Source organism: Liolophura sinensis, chromosome 11, assembly GCF_032854445.1.
Source record: "Liolophura sinensis isolate JHLJ2023 chromosome 11, CUHK_Ljap_v2, whole genome shotgun sequence".
NCBI classification, from domain to species: Eukaryota; Metazoa; Mollusca; class Polyplacophora; order Chitonida; family Chitonidae; genus Liolophura; species Liolophura sinensis.
In genome coordinates this window covers 7,511,564-7,533,175 of record NC_088305.1, presented here as the reverse complement: position 1 = coordinate 7,533,175, position 21,612 = coordinate 7,511,564, and the positions used below count along the sequence as shown (strand labels likewise).

Sequence of the window (21,612 nt, the reverse complement as noted above, 5' to 3'; positions counted from 1 at the left end):
TAGCCATTGTAGTTGTACATGTAGAGGCAGTGAGGTGATATATTTCATCTAAATGCCGATGTATTGTCGCATACGAAATCCATCTAAACACCCTAAAGTAAGCCTACCAAAATGATTAATGGCATAAAATTTACCACGACGAATTTTGTTCAAAATATAGATACTGGATTGGGGCACAGTAGCTATCTCTTTTTCCCCCTTTGGCAGTTTGGCGCCTGATCAGTGAGGTGGTAGATTCGAACCCAGCTGAGTCAGAACGTTTGTCAGGCATGTGGCATTCCACCCGTATAAATCTAATTAGTCTCGTTTAAGTGAAAAATACATGTGCCTTCATCGCTCAGGCAATTAAATAAATGCTGATTAAATTATTTATCCGCCATCTAACAGGTTTGTGGGTGGAGGTGACCGCTCTGGCTTACACATTTGCCATATAAGTTCTTCGGACGAACTTGTGGAAATAATGCTTATAAGTGAAATCAGAGACACTTCAAGTCAGGCGTTGATTATTCCCAGGGATTACCGAATGCCTTCAGAAAATATGACCGGCTGCCTTTTCACCCCTGGATGTCCACTTAAGAGTCGAGAGCTGACTTCCGGTGAGACGGTCAACTCGAAATTGAGGTTGGTCTTCTCCAAGTGACATTCGTGGACACACATCAAGAAACATCCCGGTTGCACGAACACCGAGTAGACCTCGATCGTAGAAACACGCACTTCTTTCACAGACATGTTTCTTCTTGTCAGGAGTAATCCACAGCTTTGTTTACAAAATATTTTTTTTGAAATTTTGGCTTTATTTAACTGGTTTCTTTAGAATAAGGATCTCATAAATTTAAGAGAATTTAGGCCACATAAAACAGCCTATAACAAGAGACTGAAATTCGGCGGAAATACGGCCGCAAAACTCCGCCCCATCAGATTTCTAACATCACTACGCAAAATGGCGTCGATAAGTACTCAGGTTGATCTCCGCTTTTGTTTGATGGGACGATAAACGAATAAACGTGTTACTTCACTAGGAACTGTTACGAACTAGGGGGTTGGGGTAGGGGTTAACAACATTCAGAACTTAACCTCGTAATTATACACTGGATATTGAGAAAGAGGATGGTAACAGGAAATGAGATAAGTAAGTACATAGCACTTTGATTAACTTGCATGGTTATTTGCTAACAGTTAAGAATTGTCAGAGGAATATATCCCAAAACAGGTTGGTATTAACAGTATTTTATCTGTCATTTACCCAGAAAAGGCAATTCTGAACTCCAAAAATATACTTATACTCCCATTCTATAACAAATCACGTTTAACTTTATTTGTTATTTAGACCTACGTAATTGACCCATTGTGCTATATTAACATACTTCCGTTACAAGGCGAAAATCGTATTAATCCTAGATTAGTGTATGTAATCTAGACAAATAGAGTATGCTGTCAAATACCTACATGCATGCATACATGCTTGCATACATACATACATACATACATACATACATACAGACATACAGACATACATATATACATGCACACACACACGCACGCACACGCGTACACGCAGACGCACACATGCATACACGCACACACACACACACATATATATATACATAAATACATACCCGTAGCCGTAATAAGCCGCCGATGGTGCACTTTTCAAAACTCTTGTGACACAGAACGAATGATGAGGTGTTTGGGATAATATCGTATACCCTGTTACGGCAACAAAAGTTAAGAGTTGTATTTGATTGGTTCATGGCAGTTAATTGATAAAAATCAGCCAATCAAAGATACGCATACACAAACGTCGAACTACTTTGACGTGACGTGATTTTGTTGTCTGCATCGGGTGCAAACGTTCGAGTATATGTAGACTTTAACCGTATATGCCTTGGAGATTCTTTTATCAATTTCATTTCTGCATTGTTATGTAATAATGATGTTCTTCTTGATTTTCTTTGAATAATCTGACGCATGTTGACTTGCACTCTACTACTCACCAGTGTCGTCATCACTGTTTTCACTCTGTCTTCCAGGTCTTCCTTTGTCTGACAAACATGGTCATGCACTGTTTGCAGACAATTTTCAGCCTTTCGGGGTTTTTTTCTTTGATATAAATTTAGATGATAATGTAAAAAATCCAGCCAATCTTGGGTCGGCAAAAACAGTTCTGAAGTTGAATTATTTTGTGTGGCATAGGTTTATCCTACACGTATGTTCAGTGAAAACCCGACAAACGACCTAAAGCAGGAGGGTGACGTCATTTTATTGACGTCAATTGTACCTCATCCAACTCACCATAATGACGTCACATTAAAGACACTACGACGTCGCAATAGAATCTGATACATTGTAATGGTGTAGACGTTACACTACAATCCATTCTTGACGTAACAATGGCTCCCGTCCCGGCTTCACACTAGCGCCACCTCACGGGATTAAAAAATGTGTCGCCTCCCCAATGTTGCGCTATGGTGTGAGGCCGAATGGCTGACGTCACATCCTTACATTAGTCCGCTTGTATAAACAGAGAAACATGACAACATATTTCGCTGATTTGATGCTCAATTTCGTACTTTTTTCTCGTCGTTGTATTTAGGGGATAAACAGACAACTCGTGACCCTCTAGTATCACAGAGATTGAACTCAGTCAAACATTCCATTCCCGCCGATACCACAGGATCACCGACTGGAGATCCTCGGATTATTTCACTTCCTTAAAAAAAAAACTCTCGAGTGTTTCATTAAACAACATTCATATAAATAGTTTGTATTAAAATAATTCAAATCAAAATAAATCCGAAGCTAAAATAAATCTTGCTCTGTGACACGTCCAAGTATTGTTTGTTTGTTTGTTTGTTTATTCACCATAATATCAGACCTCGCCGTCATATGACTTAAAAAAAATTTGTAACGTGCGACGTAAAACCCGAAGCATACATACATACATAATAGCAGATATCAAAATATGGGCAACATCAGTGGTAAATTCAATGGGAATAAAGTCCCATATATCCCATGTTCCATACTTTATTATAAAAGCAGCATTAATAAACCATTAATAAACGACTGGGGACAGATTGTGTTGTGTGGGCATAAATTCGCCCTTATATAGAGGGCGGATGTGTAGTCTCCACGAATGGAGTAGATCCAGGGGCAATTTCCACTGAACTTACTAATTCAGATTTTTTTAACTTTTCTGGTAAATGGCGTCACCTTGTGGTACTATAACCTAGATAACATCTTTTTACGAAAAACGTTTATACGAGAAATTAGACTTTACGAAGTTCTGTGAAAGTGAGCACAGGCTTTCAACATGTAGGGCAAAGTTAGGAAGACGATTCTCAGCAGCGAGCTACTCACAAAAACTAATGTGTTCAATTTAATAGAAATTTTGTTGTTAGAGTGATGCTAGATTGCATTCTGTTATTGCAGCCGATTATTCTTTTAAATGTAGCACAAATATTCTGTTAATTTAACACAATGCTTCAGAATATTACGTTGAAAATTGTCGCGCCCTACCCCCAGGATAATTGTTATTGTAGGAAATTCTCTAATAAATCTCCAAACATGAGATCCCAGAGGAAGAACTGACATTAGAGTTTTAGGTACCCTGGTAACCTATAGGGTTCCTGGGTGCTATAAGACAGCATAATGATCTAAAGAAATAACTTTAGAGTGGAATAAAACGATTCACGAATATTTAAAGTATCTCTCGGGGGCTTCTGTCATCTTCCAGGTACCAGATAGGCAGGGTAAGCTTTTGTAATCTTCCAGTTCCTAATATGGTGAAAACGAGGTAATGCATAATAAACTGGATATTGAAACTAATATCACCATAAATGGTGGTATGTTCAATTCAGATTAAATAATATGCATCTCCATATAACTGGTTTCCAAGGTCATAAACGGGCCTATGTATTTATATGAGCTTGAGACATTTACTACCAGGACAGAAACAGAATACACCTAAATTGGTGGAATGTTCAGTCCACGCTACCTAAATAACACATCTCTTCAGTATCATCTAGTCCTCAATTGTCGCGATCTCTACGAAAACTGGCATAAATCACAGTGACACTTTAACAAGCTGTCAACAGCCAGATTTTCTCCCAAACGCCAGTCTATAAACAGCTATACTCGTAAGAAATCCCCAAGGAACAGTCCGTCAACATCCATTACCGGATTTGGTGGGGTTGACAGTAGATTGGATAAACTCCGAATTCACCCTCACGTATTGTTTGAGGTAAATTATTCATAAAGGATCTCAAGATTGGTATGGTGAGTAGCAGGTTACTAACTTCCACCCCGCATAGACTCGTAGTATCGATATTAAGTTATTAAGCCAGTGTAATCTCTGTCTATATGGTAGACAGTGAAATGTACAACTGGGATTCCACCGAATTTGGTGACGTTGTAATGATCTACATAGCATAAATATTATAATTAGCCATGTGCTTGGTGTACCGATATTCCTCACCAGTAACAAACCATGCACTGTAATTTTACTTACAGTGCGATGGCCATCAACCGCACTCGGCTATCGCTGTGCCATCTCTGGTCGGATAGCTGTAAGTAAACTGTGCTTTTGCTATTTTTCCGAAAATGCCGACCTTGCGGGCTCATTATTTATACTAAAAGGTTACGAGCCATGACCTCGCATTTAACCAATCAAAATCCCTCACACTACGAGGGATTGCCGCATTGCGCCATTCCTTATGGCAACACTTCCGCTGCACGTGAGCAGGAGCTAGACAAGATGGCAGTCAACGTTTCAGTCCGTATTCTCCATGTAGGAAAAAGAAGGAAATCAGACATAATAAAGCCTTCAGGTATAGGTATTTCATGTCGAGTTCAGATCGGCTTGAAATGTTCGTTACTCGAATATAAGCAGTTAGCATACACACCAATCGTAATGCCATAAAAGTTGCTGTGTGTTTGACAATCCAGTACAACAACAACATGAATATAAATGGAACTAAAACTCCGTTGATATGTCAGACCGACAGCTTTAATCATTAGAGTTGGAGAGCAGCCAGAAGTAACGCAGATAGTCCTGTCGTTACAATCTAAAACAGCATTATGTCATAGTAACAGAATACATTCCAGCATTATTCAGACGACAGACCTTCTCTTAAACTTAACAGTACGTATACATTAGAACACACGTAGGTGGTAAAAGACGTCATAGGTTTGATATTATGGGTTTGTTCCGGTCAACATTTCCATCTACCCTTGATTTGTCCCGAAATTCGCCATCACTTGCCTCCCTTGATTCGGTTGGATTGGCCGAAAATTCCCGAACTTCGACATGAAATCCGATGACTGATCGCCTGATTTGAGCATGCGCAGCTGGGCCAACTGCAACAACATAAACATAATGAAATACACTCCATTGGGTGGTAATATTGTTTATGTCAAACCATTAACATCCCTAGTTCGATTCTAGTTGAAGAAGGCTTATTTTACAGTGTAACGCCAGATGTCGGAAATAGAGGATATAAACTGTCAGAGGTATCCATAATCCATGTGATATTCCCGTTTTCACAACTTTATGCTATGCCATTAAGGACTTTTGCTGACACTTGTTTAAACAATATAAAATACTGGGTACGTCAATTGTTAATGTAACCCAAATTATCAAAGACTACTGCATAGACAGCAAAATTAGAGCAGCGACGACAGTTTGATAGCTGTCAAATTTTCGCACGCGAGTGACATATGTCATATCAGGCCGTTTGTCAATTTATCTCAGAGTTTTATTCTAACTATTCCCATAAGTGCTTAAAATGTGCCAATTTACACGTCCCTTAGCACCGTGACATCAGTACTCATAACATATTTTTCAGATAAGCCAGTTATTAGTTCAGGTATCCTTAGTCACTATTCATACTGAATTACGGTCATTGTGAGTGAGTGAATGAGTGAGTGGGTGAGTGAGTGGGTGAGTGAGTGCTTGGGGTTTAACGTCGTACTTAACAATATGACGACGAATGAAGCCTTGGAATGCATGTAATGTGCCTCCTTGTTGCAGGGCGGATTTCCACCGCTCATTTAGCTAGTGCTGCTTCACGCTTTACCGAAGGCAAGTAAGCCGCCCCGCCCGAGCCATTATACTGATACGGGTCAACCAGTAGCTGCACTATCCCCTTTATGCTGGACGCCAGACGAGGGAGCTAAAACATCCTCTTTTAAAGTCTTGGGTGTGACTCGAGGATTCAGGATTGACCCTGGACCTACCGCTCCCGAAGCGGACGCTCCACCACCTGTGCTGGCCTTTCAAATTTAATGTGATGTAAGATAGTCCACTGACAAGTATATGCGGGACACATGCCACAAAGCTGGAAATAAGTCTAAATCGAAAATTATATTCAAGGCTTATCTTGTTGGGCCACAAAATGACAACATCAGCGATGTCATAATATAAATGTATCAAATCTTCAAATTCTTAGGCCGTATATAGCGCATCGGATTGAATTGTGTTTTGTTTGACTGAATAATGAAACCAAAACTCGCTTTGTAAAATACGGTCTCAGAAACTACATTCAGTTAACGTTGTTTTTTTTTTAAAGAAATTTCGGGAATCAAAATTCGCAAAAGGACGTATCTCATGAAGCATGGGCTTTTTGCACTAGGTACCTGTATACCATTATGACCACAATAATGTCCAGTCGTTATATTTGTCCCAATAAATTGTGATTTTCATGTCAGAATGGCTATTTTATATGCCTGAGTATATAAATAACGTATTTTATATGCCTGAGTATATACATAACGTATTTTATATGCCTGAGTATATACATGACGTATTTTAAATGCCTGAGTATATACACATTGTATTTTGTATGTTTGAGTATATATATATATATATATATATATATATATATATATATATATATATATATATATATATATATATATATATATATATATATATATATATATAGCGTATTTTATATGCCTGAGTATATACATATTGTAGTTTATATGCCTGAGTATATACATAATGTATTTTATATGCCTGAGTATATACATAATATAGTTTACATGCCTGACTATATACATAACGTATTTTACCTGTCTGAGTATGTAAATAATGTATTTTACATGCCTGAGAATATACATAACGTATTTTAAATGCCTGAGTATATACATAACGCATTTTACATGGCTGAGTATATATACCATGTATTTTATATTATATGCCTGAGTATATACATAACGTATTTTAAATGCCTGCGTGTATACATAATGTATTTTATGTGCCTTCGTATATACATAATGTAGTTTATATGAATGAATATATACATAACGTGTTTTATATGCCCGAGTATGTAAATGATGTATTTTATATGTCTGAGTATATACATATTGTATTTTATATGCCTGAGTATACACATAATGTATTTTATATGCCTGAGAATATACATAATGCATTTTATATGACTGAGTATATACATATCTTATTTTATATGCCTCAGTATATGCATAATGTATTTTATATGCCTGAGTATATGGATAATGTATTTTATATGTCTGAGTATGTAAATAATGTATTTTATAATCCTGAATATATACGTAATTCAGCTTCACACACATGTTTTGCTTTGAATAAATAAGAACAAAAAATGGATGCAACGTAAGTGTGCCTAACATTATTCATATGAGCTATAATACCCACCGCAGGTGGATTAGTTACCTGAATGATTGATACCCACCGCAGGTGGATTAGTTACCTGAATGATTAATACCCACCGCAGGTGGATTAGTTACCTGAATGATTGATACCCACCGCAGGTGGATTAGTTACCTGAATGATTGATACCCACCGCAGGTGGATTAGTTACCTGAATGATTGTTCTTCTCCTTTCAGTTCAGGGCGTGCATAATCGTACAGCAATATATCGCTGCATTTTGTCGCTTTTTCCGCGCAAACCTGGCGGCCCATGGCCAATAAAGTGATAAGTGGCTTATCGTTCTCCATCAAACATGTTTGACTTTCAGCTATCGTCACCAGCAGTGATACAAATAAGAAAAGAATGTACGGTACCTGACTTTCCGTGATGACCATGCGCTGTTTGCAGATAAACCACTGCACTACTTCGCTGCACGGAGGAGTTGTCAGTGAGCCGGCGTAGGAATACACCTTAGTCAAGGGCGGCATCAACTTGGCAAATGCCACACTCAACGGAACTTTGGATTCTGCAAAGGAAAGACAATTTCATGACAACATTGTAGCTTTTAAGGTTATCATTGTGCAAAACTTATACGCAACAAATTTGTTTTCTTTTTTCCCACCATGAATTCTTATACCTTCAATTTTATAAATCGTCGTACAAATAAGGTGGATGTTCTCACGCCGAAGTTTCCCTTACCGTAAATAAGCTATCAAACCGTACAGCTAATGTCCCTTTGCACAACTATTCACATAAACTCATATCAAATTGTGAATAGACCGCTTCGGTGGCCTAAAGGTTAGAGATTGGTCGGCCCGATGTTAGTATAATGTGACTGGGTAGGGTGTCATGTCTGGTGTCTTTGGCATGATACTTCAGTGGCGGCAGCATTTTGGCGGCATGGGCGCGCCCGGTCACAAGAAGACAAATTATATGTGTACACCCCCTGACCCCTTGTCGTCATATGAATAATTGTCAAGTACGACCAGAAGTCCATTACCTAGAAGTATACAACTTCCCTATAGCAAGTCATTTTACGCTTTTCTTCGATCTCAAACACATTATGTGACGTATCTGCGCAGACATGTATCTTTTTCTCTCTGTTGCGCACCAAACGTTTGAGAAACGGCTGTTGCATGGTGGGAGAAATGTCCCAAACGCTACTGTATTGAAATGGACACCTTATACAATTACGACCACTGAGAGTTTTGTAAAATGACAACAATGTCTGTGACAGTAATTTAAAAATCGTAGTGTTTAAATACCGCTACGTAGTTTCGATTTGAAGGTGTGGCCAGTTTTTGTAAGAACCGTTTACATTAGATTTCTCGTGATTTAGTTCACAATTTCAATCCATGAGGTTGGCATATTTCTTCACCAGGTTGCATGAGCTTCTACAGGTAACGCAACGTGTGCGCTATGCCGTAGAGACTAGCCATAGGGAAGTTGCATACTTCTAGGTAACGGACTTCTGGTACCACGTCAAACCCCAATTATTCATCCATTCATTTAAACTATGAATTCAAACATTTCCCGCGCAACAGACTCGGGGTGACTATAGAGTCACCATTGTTCTCTTGCAATGCATGAGTATTTCATATGTACATGTACGCCACCAATTGGCCTACAAAACGTCATCGCAAAGGTAGGGCTGGTCAATATGCTACACAGCTTGGACCCGAATTACTTTGCAGGGAAAGGTTTCTCATTTAGGAAGGTCAGTCCTGCAAAATTTCTCTTTGAAAGATCACACTCCTGTGCCTAAATTCGCTCTATATAATATATACAGCATTTCAGCTGATATATGCTGAATAACTGTATACTTAGTTAACGTACAGCTATGGTCAGAAAACAGCTATGCTAAAAAAAAAAACAGCTATGCACAGAAAACAGCTATGCTCAGAAAACAGCTATGCTCAGAAAACAGCCATTCTCACCTTTTGTTTCGATACTCTCCATCTTGTTTATCACTTTGGACAACTCCTTATTTCTTCGTTGGCCGAGCTAAGCGAGGAAATCACTAATAAAATTATTTATTTAATTTGAATTGTTATTAATAATAATAACATTTATACTAAAATATAAAACAAATACAAAACACTCAACCACCAAGCCTCTCTCAGGTACTACGGAGAATATCTAAATGACAAGGCTACCTTACAAATCCTGTAATTTTGTTTTTTCAGGCTACATGGACTTTCCCCAAGTTCAAGCAATTTCAAACATTTTACAAGCTTTGGAGTATTTTACGACTACACTCGGTATCGAACTCTGAACCGATAGAGCTTACCCTAAGGAAGACACCAATTACAGCCAGCCCATCGGGGTGGGTCAACGCCTCGCCCAGAGAACTATACTTTGTGTTGACATGGACAAAATGTATCTGGCAGTAAAAAAACAAAACATTGATTAATTGATAACAGAACTACAAATAAGTTAGCATTAGCATAAGACAGTATGCAGACTGGTCACAAAGAAGTCTCTGATATACCTTAAAAGATTTATTTATTTATTTACTTGATTGGTGTTTTACGCCGTACTCAAGGATATTTCACTTATACGACAGCGACCAGCATTATTATGGGAGGAAACCGGGCACAGCACAGGGGAAATCCACGACCATAAACGAGCTGGACTTGAACTCAGAGCATCCACATTGTTGGAGGCTCCTGGATCATTGCGCCGCGCTGGTGTTCTAACCCCCTCGACCACCGAGGCCTCAAAAGATTTAATCAAGAAGTGTTTGATAGCTGAAGCTATATTCTGTACCTACGCGCCGGGCCATGAAATACAAGGTCAACATTTCCCTTTCTTTACAGAATTCTCAGCCGGAGCACAAAATTCTAACTTAGTATGGGCATTAACATATGTTGAATCATTCAGCTAGAATATTAAAAGGGACAAAATCTTGTCTTGAATTTTCTCTGAGGACAGCATACAAAACATCTGATTTTAAGCTATATTTGTGTGTTGACTGATTAATCCGAATGGTTGAACCAGCGACCTCTGGGTATGGAGTCCACACTTCCATCCATACCTCTTACAGCGCATACGTTGCTCTCTGCCTTTCGCTTTACATTCGATGGCTTCCTCTCCGGCCGTACGTGGGAAGGTCTGACAGCAACTTGCGGATGGTCGTGGGTTTCCCCATGGCTCTGCACGGTTTCCTCCCACCATAATGCTGGCCGCCGTCGTATAAGCGAAACATTCTTCAGTACGGCGTAAAACACCAATCAAATAAATAAATAAATCACCTTTCAGTCATGTCAATCAAACCAGTCAAAGTGCCTGTAATCCTCCATCTGATAACATCCTATATCCTAACATAGACGGCGTAGTACACCAATTAAATAAATAAAAAATAAAATAATAATAAATAGGTACAGCAATCTGATAATTAAAATAAATCGTCTGACGGCACATGTTATCTTGTTAGCCAGTCAGTAATGTTTCACCCTGTTGAAAAAATTGTATGTTCGGTACCCGTGTTAAATGACCCAACATTCTGTTGATCGTACAAAGGTATTCTGAGCTTTGTTTGGAAGGTACATTTTGGATGATATTCTATTGGGAAGTTTTCACCAATCATATGCATTTCTAGAGACGAATAAAGGTCGTAAAATGTTACTTTTGACCCTGAAGTTTCAGCTTATTTTCACATTTTTCCAGTTCCGGTGGCATATCTAAAGCAAACCGCAGAACACCTTGCTTGAAGATTGCATTAAAGTTGTTGCTTGAACAACTTTAGTAAAATAGTATAATCTTACTGTTGTGTATGTACATCCCATTCAGAGATATTGTTGTATTGTACACATGAAGTATACGTAAACTAAAAAGATTGTCTAATTGATATTAAAGACTATTGTTACTAGATTTTCATATGGTGTCAATTATGTATTTTATATTTGTATTAATGTAAAGAATTATTGTATGGCTTTATGTTTATATCCATATGTGAATGAATTATGCATGTACATATGTTATTAAATTTCATATGGGTGTCTACTATGTATTTTATATTGTATTAAGGTAAAGAATTATTGTATGTTCATATGTGGGTATACACATACGAGTTAATTTTGTATTTTTATATACTAATATGCCCTTATTTTTAACAAAGATGTAGGAATTAGTGTGTATTACTTGTCATGCTAGATGCGTAAGATTTATTAGTTACATTGTGGAAACCAGTGCCAACTGCAGGCTTCGCCTTAACTTGAGTTTTGTCTAACAATCAGTAGTCCTATGGTTACCATGTCCAGTCAGACGCTGATTGGGGATTAGGTCACCATAGGGAACACAACACAAGTGTAACTTGAAGGGACACGTGGTGGTTGACAACAGTTTCTGTGTCTTTATAAGGACAGCCAGCAGTGAGCACTTCACTCACAAACTGGACTGTTGAATAGAGTAGATCTAACGGTCAACACGGTGCTTTCCCTTCAGATTATTATACAGAACACAACAATATGTAGTACGTTTTAAAAGAAAATTAAAGGACAAGAAAGTATTCCTGTACGCATTGCCAGATACGCTGCTCACGACTTAGTCTAAGAGTACATAATTTTACTCGTATTCTTCGACATTTTAAAATGGAACAATATACATTCAGAGGTTTTGATGTTATGGGTCATACCGTCAGAAGCGAAATACCGCACCGTACTCTGACACTACTTCGGCCTTTTGCATGTACATTCACAAAGAGGATATTTTTGATGATATTATTTTTAAAAAAAGCGTTCACTCGTGGGTAATAAGAGCTGTATCAGCATTAAAGACTGTGTTTAGGATGGGAAAACCCGTGAACGCTGGTTATATAGAATTTAAACAATTGACTGCATTTAGCTTTTTATTAAAATCTATTTAAAAAAATAAATGAAAGTAATTTTGTGCACAGTTTTCAGTTGTCTGTCTGATGAGTCTTCGTTCATTTTTACGAATTCTTTCGTTGTAACCAAATGATCCTTTTTAATTCCTAGTTTTACAGAGTCAGTTATGACATTAAATGAGCTGGGAAATAGATCAATGAAAGATGCTTGTTAGCCGAGTCAGAGCGAAAGCCATCTCTCGGTCCGAACTCACATGTCACTTAATTATTCTTCAAATACACCAACTGAAAATAAATAAACAAATAAATAAAATTCCTAAATACTGTACCTCGGCCGGAAAAGCCCTGCCGTTCATGCGATGCTCACTCCCGACATTGTTACTTGGTCCGAAGTGGAAGTGAAAAGAGCTCAATTCAAACGTCTGGTTCCCAATTCCTGGTGTGCCGGTGACCTTCAAAACACACGACGAGTCGTCCAGTTGGAAGGACGCCGAGTGACCTAGCGAAAAGAGAAGGGAAAAGGCGACATAGCAAACATTTCCTCTTCCTTCAACTCAATCTAAGCCATCAAGAGACATACTATGGCAAATATTCGTTGACGAATAATCCATAGGAGATAGAAAATGACACGGTGGACTAACGATAAATTAGGTGAATACACATCATTAAACATCATGCTTTTAGTAAGGTTTGTCGTAATGTGGTTACGTCTTAAATGGGATGACAACACAGCATTTTGAGTAATTACTGATATTCCAGAGACGTCCCATAATGTGCAGTATAATCACTTTTTACCAAAGGTTGCTACTTTCTAGGCCTATACATGAACAGTTAGAATAACACTTTAAGACCTGAACTCAATGTAATCGGATCGGTAGTTCTGGAGAAGGATTTCAAAACTTTTCTAATATGGCAGCAATTGGGTAACAGGCGGGTTCAATTTATACACCAGCTAGGAACCCAAACGATTTGATGATGAACTGTGTAAGAAATTAACAGCTGTGATACATAGATTTCTCGCAAAACGACAAAAACAGTTAGAAAAACAAAGAAGAAAAAAAATAATCTTAGAAAAAACAAAAGGCTTCCAGCTTTCCGCTTACATGCTTAAATAAATTGACGGGTAATGGAAATTATGTGGGAAAAGTTTGAAGATTGTAATTCTAAGCAGTAGAGGAAAGGAGTCAATTTCTGTTTGTTTATACCCCAAAAAATCAAATACTTGGAACAGAATCACATTCTGTGTCTATAGAGCACTCGCCCTTGTTATGAAGCAAAACAAATAAGACTGTTTGCAGGACAGTTTAATGGTCTGTCATGTATTTTATACTTCTTTATATTGTTTCATTAGCTTTGCCTTTAAATATAAATAAATCCTGATGGTTTCAGACGGATTACTCACCGTTGTTCATGAGCAATCCGTCCACAGGATGAACATCATGGTTGTACTCTAGAGAGAAGCTCTGTCCGAACTGCACTTCCGCTCTGCGGATGTTGACAGGAGACTGCCGGACCTTACTGCCGCAACTAGCTCCCCAGTGACCAGGTCCTGTATAAAATACATGTATATAAATAATTAAAATGGAGAATTTCTCACAAGATGGTTGAAGCTAGAGCAAATTGTGTAGTGTTTTTGGCATTTGTTGGTTTGTTTGTTTGTTTGTTTGTTTGTTTGTTTTTCCTTTAAGTTTGATCACTTTCAGCAGATACCCCGATCCTGGGTGCAGCCTCACTGTTACACTGTGCTGAAATCATCAGATATGACATTCCACCCTGTCACGTGGACAGCGCACTGGACCATTGCAGTCCTTACTTTCACTACTGCTTTCAGCCCAATAGTCACCCTAAATAAAGAGACCAAGACAGCAAAATATAAATAATTTTAACATAGAACAATACAAAATTACACGTGATTTCGCATTACAAGTATCAAATTTGAAGAGTGTGACATAATCTAGTGTCGGGATTGAACTTCGGTCTTTCGATGCTGGTTCTAAACACTCTATTATCACAGTAAAAAGTACACCAAGATCCCCAAACAAGTCATCAATCGCGATTATAATGGATTACATGATCTGGACTTCAATCCATGCAAACGTTATCTTTCCGGACAATGCCGGGATCGGCCGACTCGAACTGAACACGGAAGTTAGTGTACTTTGGATTTGCTGTCCACGCGTCAGGTACATTTGTGTTCACAGTGACGGTATAGTTTTATTGTTCACCAATAAGTAGGTGATGTTGGGGGTCAGAATTACTGTAGGATTAACGGAAACATGGTTTTGTAGTGTACAGCTTTGACACGTTGGGGACAACACATCTGAAAAGACCGAGTTCCAGATTAGGGAATATAAGAGTACAGATCTGTATATCTAAAAGCTACCGAGTTCCAGATTAGCGAATGGTAGAGTACAGACCTTTTTCCCATAAATGTTTTCCGGGTAACAAAGGCATGACGTATCGTTTTGATATGCACCTCGTGTAATATAAAATCCGACATTTTGATTGGTCTGTGTATCTTTTCATTCATCAAATCGACCAATCAAAAGTTATAACTTGGCTGTACAGGCACTACTTTTTCTTGTCGTCTGCAAATGTCAACATGGCCGATTTTCGACCAGGGGGTATCGTAAAAATTGACAAAAAAGGACATGCCAGAGTTATAAATGTGATAAGAGATAATCGAATCAAGGTGGAAATCCTCAACATTGACTACGACACAGAGCTATCGCCACGAAGGCTAAGTAAAATCCCCAGAACGGAAACGTTGGGTAGGCCATTATTTTTTTTAATATTACTCTATAGGCCTAAAAACTTTGTGCTTCTCTGATTTTGACAGTATCCAGATGAAACCAACAATATATACCGTACTTAAATTCTGTTAGAAATCAATGCTCTGTAGACTGTATCGCTTGTTCATTTATGGGATAAATAAATGCCGTATGCCGGAGGCTCGGATCAAATGAAAACTACTACTCTCCTTTAATAAATTTGACATCTTCGGGTCACTGATTACATGCTCTCCATGCATTCCTGAAAGCTACCGAGTTGCAGATTAGTGAATGGAAGAGTACAGATTTGTATTCCTTGAATGTAAGGTTACATCTAAAAAGAGTGTACGTAAGTTCAATGGAAAATAAATGATGTAAACATTCATCAGATACTTGTGTTTGAACATCATTTACATGTTGTGCAAATATTTGTCGTCAAATACAGCCAAATATTGTGTGTATATGTAGATACGAAGATTTTATGCAATGTAACGTTAGAATAAAAAGCAAAACTTGAGTCGAACTTTGTTAGAAAAAGGGAGAATTTACTGCGGAAGATTGTGAATTAAATTGTTACAATTTACATGAGCAGTTAGAGTAAAACCATAACTGAGGTCAAAGAACAAGATTCCTGATTTCACCGGCTACGTTTGAACATTTGACAATACGTGCACAATTCTGCTGTATCGCTGCTCTGGTTTTGCTCTCCGTGATGTACACTAAAAAAATAATCTGTTCATTTTAACACAAAGTCTGTTGTCTGAGTGATTCTAAAATGTATTCTGTCATTATAACATAATACTGTCTTATATTCAAAATATATCCTATTAGCCTAAGAGAATATCCTATACTGAGTTAACAGAATATTTGAGCATGCAATAACAGGTGACATTCTAGCATCACTCAGACAATAGACTTTCTAATAAATTTAATACATTTTTTAGAGTATATAGAGACTTAGTCCTGCGTGTACAATTGAAGGTGTGCTTACCATTATTCTCATCATTAGGGTCGTAATTGAAGTGAACTAAGTCCTTGTGGGCACTCTGCACCATGAGCACGGCCAGGGACAAAAAGAAAACCTTCATTTCTTGTTAATTTGTCCACCAACAAATGTCACCTGCCAGCTCGCAACTTAAAAAATTCCGTCTGCGATCAGTTTTATACTTGTCGGTTTTATTGATTTCAGCTGGGTTGTGGTGTTAGACAAGGGTAACACCTGTGACCTTGACAAAATTATGTCAAAGACTCCACAGTAGGGTGTCCTGCAATACTGAGGGGTCATTATACAATTTATATCGGCGCGTATTTACCACACCCGTGAATTTGGACAACTTATTCATCATTCTAGCTACCGGCACCGATGGCTCCGTTGGTAGAGCGGCCGCTTTTGGATAGGAGAGTGGGGCTAGATTCATGGTCAATCCTGAACAGGGTCACACCTAAGACCTTAAAAGAGGAAGTATCGTCAGCATTAAGGGGATAGTTCCACGACTGGCTGACCCGTATTTAGTATAATGGCTCGAGTGGGAGCGACTTATTTATCTTCTGTAACTCGTCTCAGTGAAGCAGCACTAGATAAAGAGCGGTGGAAATCCGTGCAACAAGGAGGCACATTACACGTGCATGCACTCTAAGGACTCCTTCGTGGTCACATGACTGAAAAAGTGTTAAGTGCGACATTAAACCGTAGGCACTCAATCACTCACTCACTCAAAAACAGGATAAACATTACATCGATCAGACATTTAAAAGAAACCTTACGATGTAAATAAGGCTTGAGTGCGTGAATATGTCATCTGTATATACGTCATAGAACTGGATAAGTTCAACAACAATCGTGTTAAATTAAATTAAATAAAATTTTGTTATCTGTGTAAAATCCTTTGGTTTAAATCATAGAGGGCAGAAAGAGCAGAGACATCTGAAGGAAAGAGCCCAGTGGGGTCGTTTGCAAATCTACCACGAGATGACACCTCTAATTAAAGACCAGAGGTCTGCAATTTTGGCTTATCGTAAAACAAATGTTGTATGAGGCAAATTATGTCTGGCAGTCGATTAACACTTATTCCCTTACAGAAAGAGGAAAGTACATGCATTTCTGGTTTTTTTTTTATTTATTTATTGGCAGTGAGAATGGTCCTATATGGCGAGGCGGGGAATCGGCCCCAAAGGGGTAGGGGAACTAAATGCAAATTTCAAAATTCGCGCAAAATTCAGAGCAATGAAACTTGGTGGAAACGCCCATAATAGGTACATGACCATGGGAGAGATGTTTCCTCAGTAACAATTAACCAAAAAGGCCCCCTTGGTTAAAAAATAATAATTTTCGGTTGAATTAGGGATCCGTGATTTTAAATGAAGATGGATTTTCTACATGAAGATCGACGTCAACCAGAAAAATAGTTCAATGAAACTTTGAAGCATTTGTATTTTTACGTGTGGTCAACGCTTTGTTTTCCTTAACGTCTGTCATGTAAAATTTAAAACGTAAAGTTACATTGTCATCAATCTTTTCTGGCAAGCTTAAAATCTCCATCTCTGTATTAGTTGGTAAGATTTATTTATTTATTTATTTGATTGGTGATTTACGCCGTACTCAAGAATATTGTAAGCATTGTTCAAGCATTCGTGCACGTACCATGAGGCAAGCAGACCGAAACTATATGCGTGAATCCTTCTTGAGAGAGAGAACATGTGAAGGGCAAATCACTGTGTCGCACGTAACATGTAGTGGAATTACACGTATGGGCTGAATTTTACATTTATGGAACAGTGATTTTACACAGTACCGTATTCAATAAACAGAAAGTGAATCTGATCCTGTTCTTCTCTTGAGCAAGCACACTGTGCATTGTAAGGTGCTTAATCGATAATGGGGCTACCCGTTGATGTAGCTTAAAACGAAACTGCCTGAATTTATTACACCTAATTACACAGGTAAAAAAGTGGTCAAAGATTTTCCCACTTGGCAAAGGCCACAAAGTCCTGTAGCTTGTAAATTTAATCTGTATACACCTGCATATCATTTGCTTAATATTCTGTTAAACCCAGGGGGTCAGTTGGTTAGCGCGCTAGCGCAACGTAATCACCCAGGAGCCTCTCAACAATGCGGTCGCTGTGGGTTCAAGTCCAGATGCTGGCTTCCTCTCCAGCCGTAAGTGGGAATGTCTGCCAGTAACCTGCGGATGGTCGTGGGTTCCCCCGGGCTCTGCCCGGTTTTCTCCCACCATAATACTGGCCACCGTCGTATAATTGAAATATTCTTGAGCAAGGCGTAAAACACCAATCAAAATAAACAAATATTAAACCCAGGAAATCAAATGTGTACTGTGATCCAGTCAGTTCGATTCTGAATCCCTTTAGCTGTTACTGGTAGTCGACGATTGGGGTATGACATATATGACTCGCACTGTACTTTGTAAAAGTGACCAAATGACCGTCAGTCTACAGGTTAGTGTTCAAATGTGCAACAATCGTTTCTAGAAAGAGTTCCTGTACATATTCATTCTACCACATTCTTTGCTACATGTTTCTCTCTATCCGTTGGTGTGTCTGTCTGTCACTAGGTCTCTTTGTCAGTATGTCGGTAGGTCTGCCCATCAGTTTGTTGGTAGGTCTCTCTGTCAGTATGTCTCTTTGTCAGTGTGTCGGTAGGTTTGTCCGTCAGTATGTCGGTAGGTCTGCTCGTCAATCTGTTCGTAGGTCTCTCTGTCAGTATGTCGGTAGGTCTGCCCGTCGTCTGTTCGCATGTATCTCTGTCAGTATGTCGGTAGGTCTGTCTGTCAGTCTGTTGGTAGGTCTCTGTCAGTATGTCTCTTTGTCAGTATGTCGGTAGGTCTGCCCGTCAGTCTGTTGGTAGGTCTCTGTCAGTATGTCTCTTTGTCAGTATGTCGGTAGGTTTGTCCGTCGTCTGTTGGTATGTCTCTTTGTCAGTATGTCGGTAGGTTTGTCCGTCGTAGGTCTCTCTGTCAGTATTTGGATCAAATTTTATTTTACTCACACGACTGAGGCCAGCATTATGGTAGAGGGGAAACCCACGACCATCTGCTGACAGACCTTCCCACGTAGGACCAGACAGGAAGCCAGCATGAGCTGGACTTGAGCCTTATGGGATATTGTGTTGCACTAGCACGCTAACCACTTGGGCATCCTATCTTTTAGCGTGTTCCTTTCACTTGGCGAGGAAACTGGGTGCAAGATTACACGATACACCAGATAGCGCTACTTGTGGGGATTTACTCTTGTCATTTTATATCATTAAAAAAAATACATAGTTTACTTGATAAGTGTTTTGTCAAATTTTAGTTATACACTGGAATGTAGTAGACATATGTTTCAGCACTTGTGGTAGCATTATGTTGTACCTCCTGTCAACACTTGTTACACTCCATGCTGGTTTTCCTACCTTGGCGCCGCTTTAAACTGGTCCGTCAGAGATGTCTAATCAATGAATTTAATTGAGCATAGATATACATATATTATATATACGTAGCCTAAAACTTTTTGAAATGGTAACACATGCTGTGGTCACGGATTAAGTTTATCACTGGCCCGCTTGGAAAGGATGGGGGTGGGTGGGGGTTGGGGGGGGGGGGGGGGGAATGGGGAGCGTGCGGCCATTGATGCACACATGAGAATGAAAGAATGAATGTATGAATGATTGAATGAATGAACGAGTGAATGATAAACGAGAGAATCAATGAATGAACTAGTGAATGAAAGAATGAATGAAGAAGTGAATGAATGAAAGACAGAATGGATGAATGAGTGAATGAATGAATAAGTGAATGAATGAGTTGGTGAATCAATAAATGAATGAATGAGTGAGTGAATGATTGGGTGAAGGCGTGAATGAGTGAATAAATAATTGAATGAACAAGTGAGCTCATGAATAAATGGACGGCATTTAACGCCACACTGACAGTATTTCAGCCATATCGTGACGAGAAAAAAAACCGAAACCGAAACAGGAAACAGTACGGATTAGTAGATGCGGAAGTAGTTTGTTCTACTGCCGATCGAGCCCCCAACTGAGATCACGTGTTCTAACTATTATATTCTTGTGGCTGCGCACCTTTCACTACATTATTCTGTTATTACTCGTCTTTTGTTACACTACTCCACTTCTGTTATTACACGTCTTTAATTACACTACTGTTATGACACTTCTGTTATTCACACTCTTGTTATTACACGCCTGGTACTACACTTCTTTTATTACACTCCTGTTATGACACTTTTGTTATTCACTTTCCTGTTATTACATGCCTGGTAATAAACATTACTTCTTTCATTACCATTACACTCCTGTTATGACACTTTTGTTATCCACATGCCTGTCATTACACAACTGTTAATACACTTCGTCCATTACACTATTCACATGCCTGTTATTACACGCCTGATAATACACTTCTGTATTTACACTCTTGTTATTTCACGCCAGATATTACACTCCTGTCACTGCACTCATGTTATTACATGCCTGTTGTTACACACGTGTAGGTCTACATTTGAGTTTAATAAATATGCACCACAGTACAACAGTCATTGAACCTTGTCACAATATATTTTAGACAGAACTTGTGGATGAAACAAACCACGATTTCATTTGGAGTTCCCAGTCAATTATAATGCTAGATCCAAATCTCCTAGTTCGTCACATTCTCCACCCCCGAAACTAAATGGCTTTCAAAGTTAATACAATAGTCATGGCAGACATGTCGTATGATACATAAGACGGATTATTGAAATGGAAACCTTGAAATATACAGTCGTCCTTATGCAAAGATTAGAGCACAATCAAATGAACATTTCTACATCCCCGTTACGTTATCCCTTTATGACCACTGGAGGAAATGATATTCAATTTATCCACAACGTATATTATGTATTGTGGCAGACAATCTATCGCATACACAACGCTCAGGAGCATTTTAACACTGCTGTGGGTATATGAACTCCAGTTCAGCTCAAGCTGGCTTCCTCTAGGACCGTAAGGGGGAAGGTCTTCCAGCAACCTGCGGATTGTCGTGTGTTTCTTTGAACCTCTGCACGGTTCCCTCGCACCGTGATGTTTTGCCGCCGTCGTATGAGTGACATATTCTTGAGTATGACGGAAAAGATAATAAATCTAATAACTAAAAAAACTAAAAAAAAAAAAAACTAAAAAAATGAGCAATGTTCCCCTTCATATCTGATAGCTCTCCGCTGAGGGGCTTTAACGGCGGTGGCTGGGGGTGGGAGTGGAGGGGTGGGGGGGGGGGGGCTGTGTACTTTGGTTCAGTATCTGAAAAAAAGAGCTGTCGATGTGATATCCAGGCCTACAGATGAAACACAA

At 38.8% G+C, this 21,612-nt stretch overlaps 1 protein-coding gene across 1 annotated transcript; it reads right to left on the bottom strand.

The window, feature by feature from the left end:
- Window positions 1-5,223: 5,223 nt before the first annotated feature.
- On the bottom strand, window positions 5,224-16,357 carry LOC135477809 (carbonic anhydrase 1-like). The gene is made up of 7 exons (XM_064758013.1): window positions 16,261-16,357; window positions 13,901-14,047; window positions 12,828-12,997; window positions 9,961-10,053; window positions 9,608-9,674; window positions 8,045-8,196; window positions 5,224-5,355 (listed from the first exon to the last, which is right to left on the bottom strand). The coding sequence occupies exons 1-7, from the start codon at window positions 16,355-16,357 to the stop codon at window positions 5,224-5,226; spliced, it is 858 nt and encodes a 285-aa protein (XP_064614083.1).
- Between the last annotated feature and the right edge of the window lie 5,255 nt (window positions 16,358-21,612).

What these genes read in the sequence shown, in the direction of transcription:
- LOC135477809 (XM_064758013.1), bottom strand. Translation starts at nt 16,357, where the DNA reads ATGAAGGTTTTCTTTTTGTCCCTGGCCGTGCTCATGGTGCAGAGTGCC. An exon ending in CCCTAATGATGAGAATAATG is followed by an intron (nt 14,048 to 16,260) that starts GTAAGCACACCT and finishes TATTTTATACAG; the next exon opens with GACCTGGTCACTGGGGAGCT. An exon ending in CGGATTGCTCATGAACAACG is followed by an intron (nt 12,998 to 13,900) that starts GTGAGTAATCCG and finishes TCTTTTCGCTAG; the next exon opens with GTCACTCGGCGTCCTTCCAA.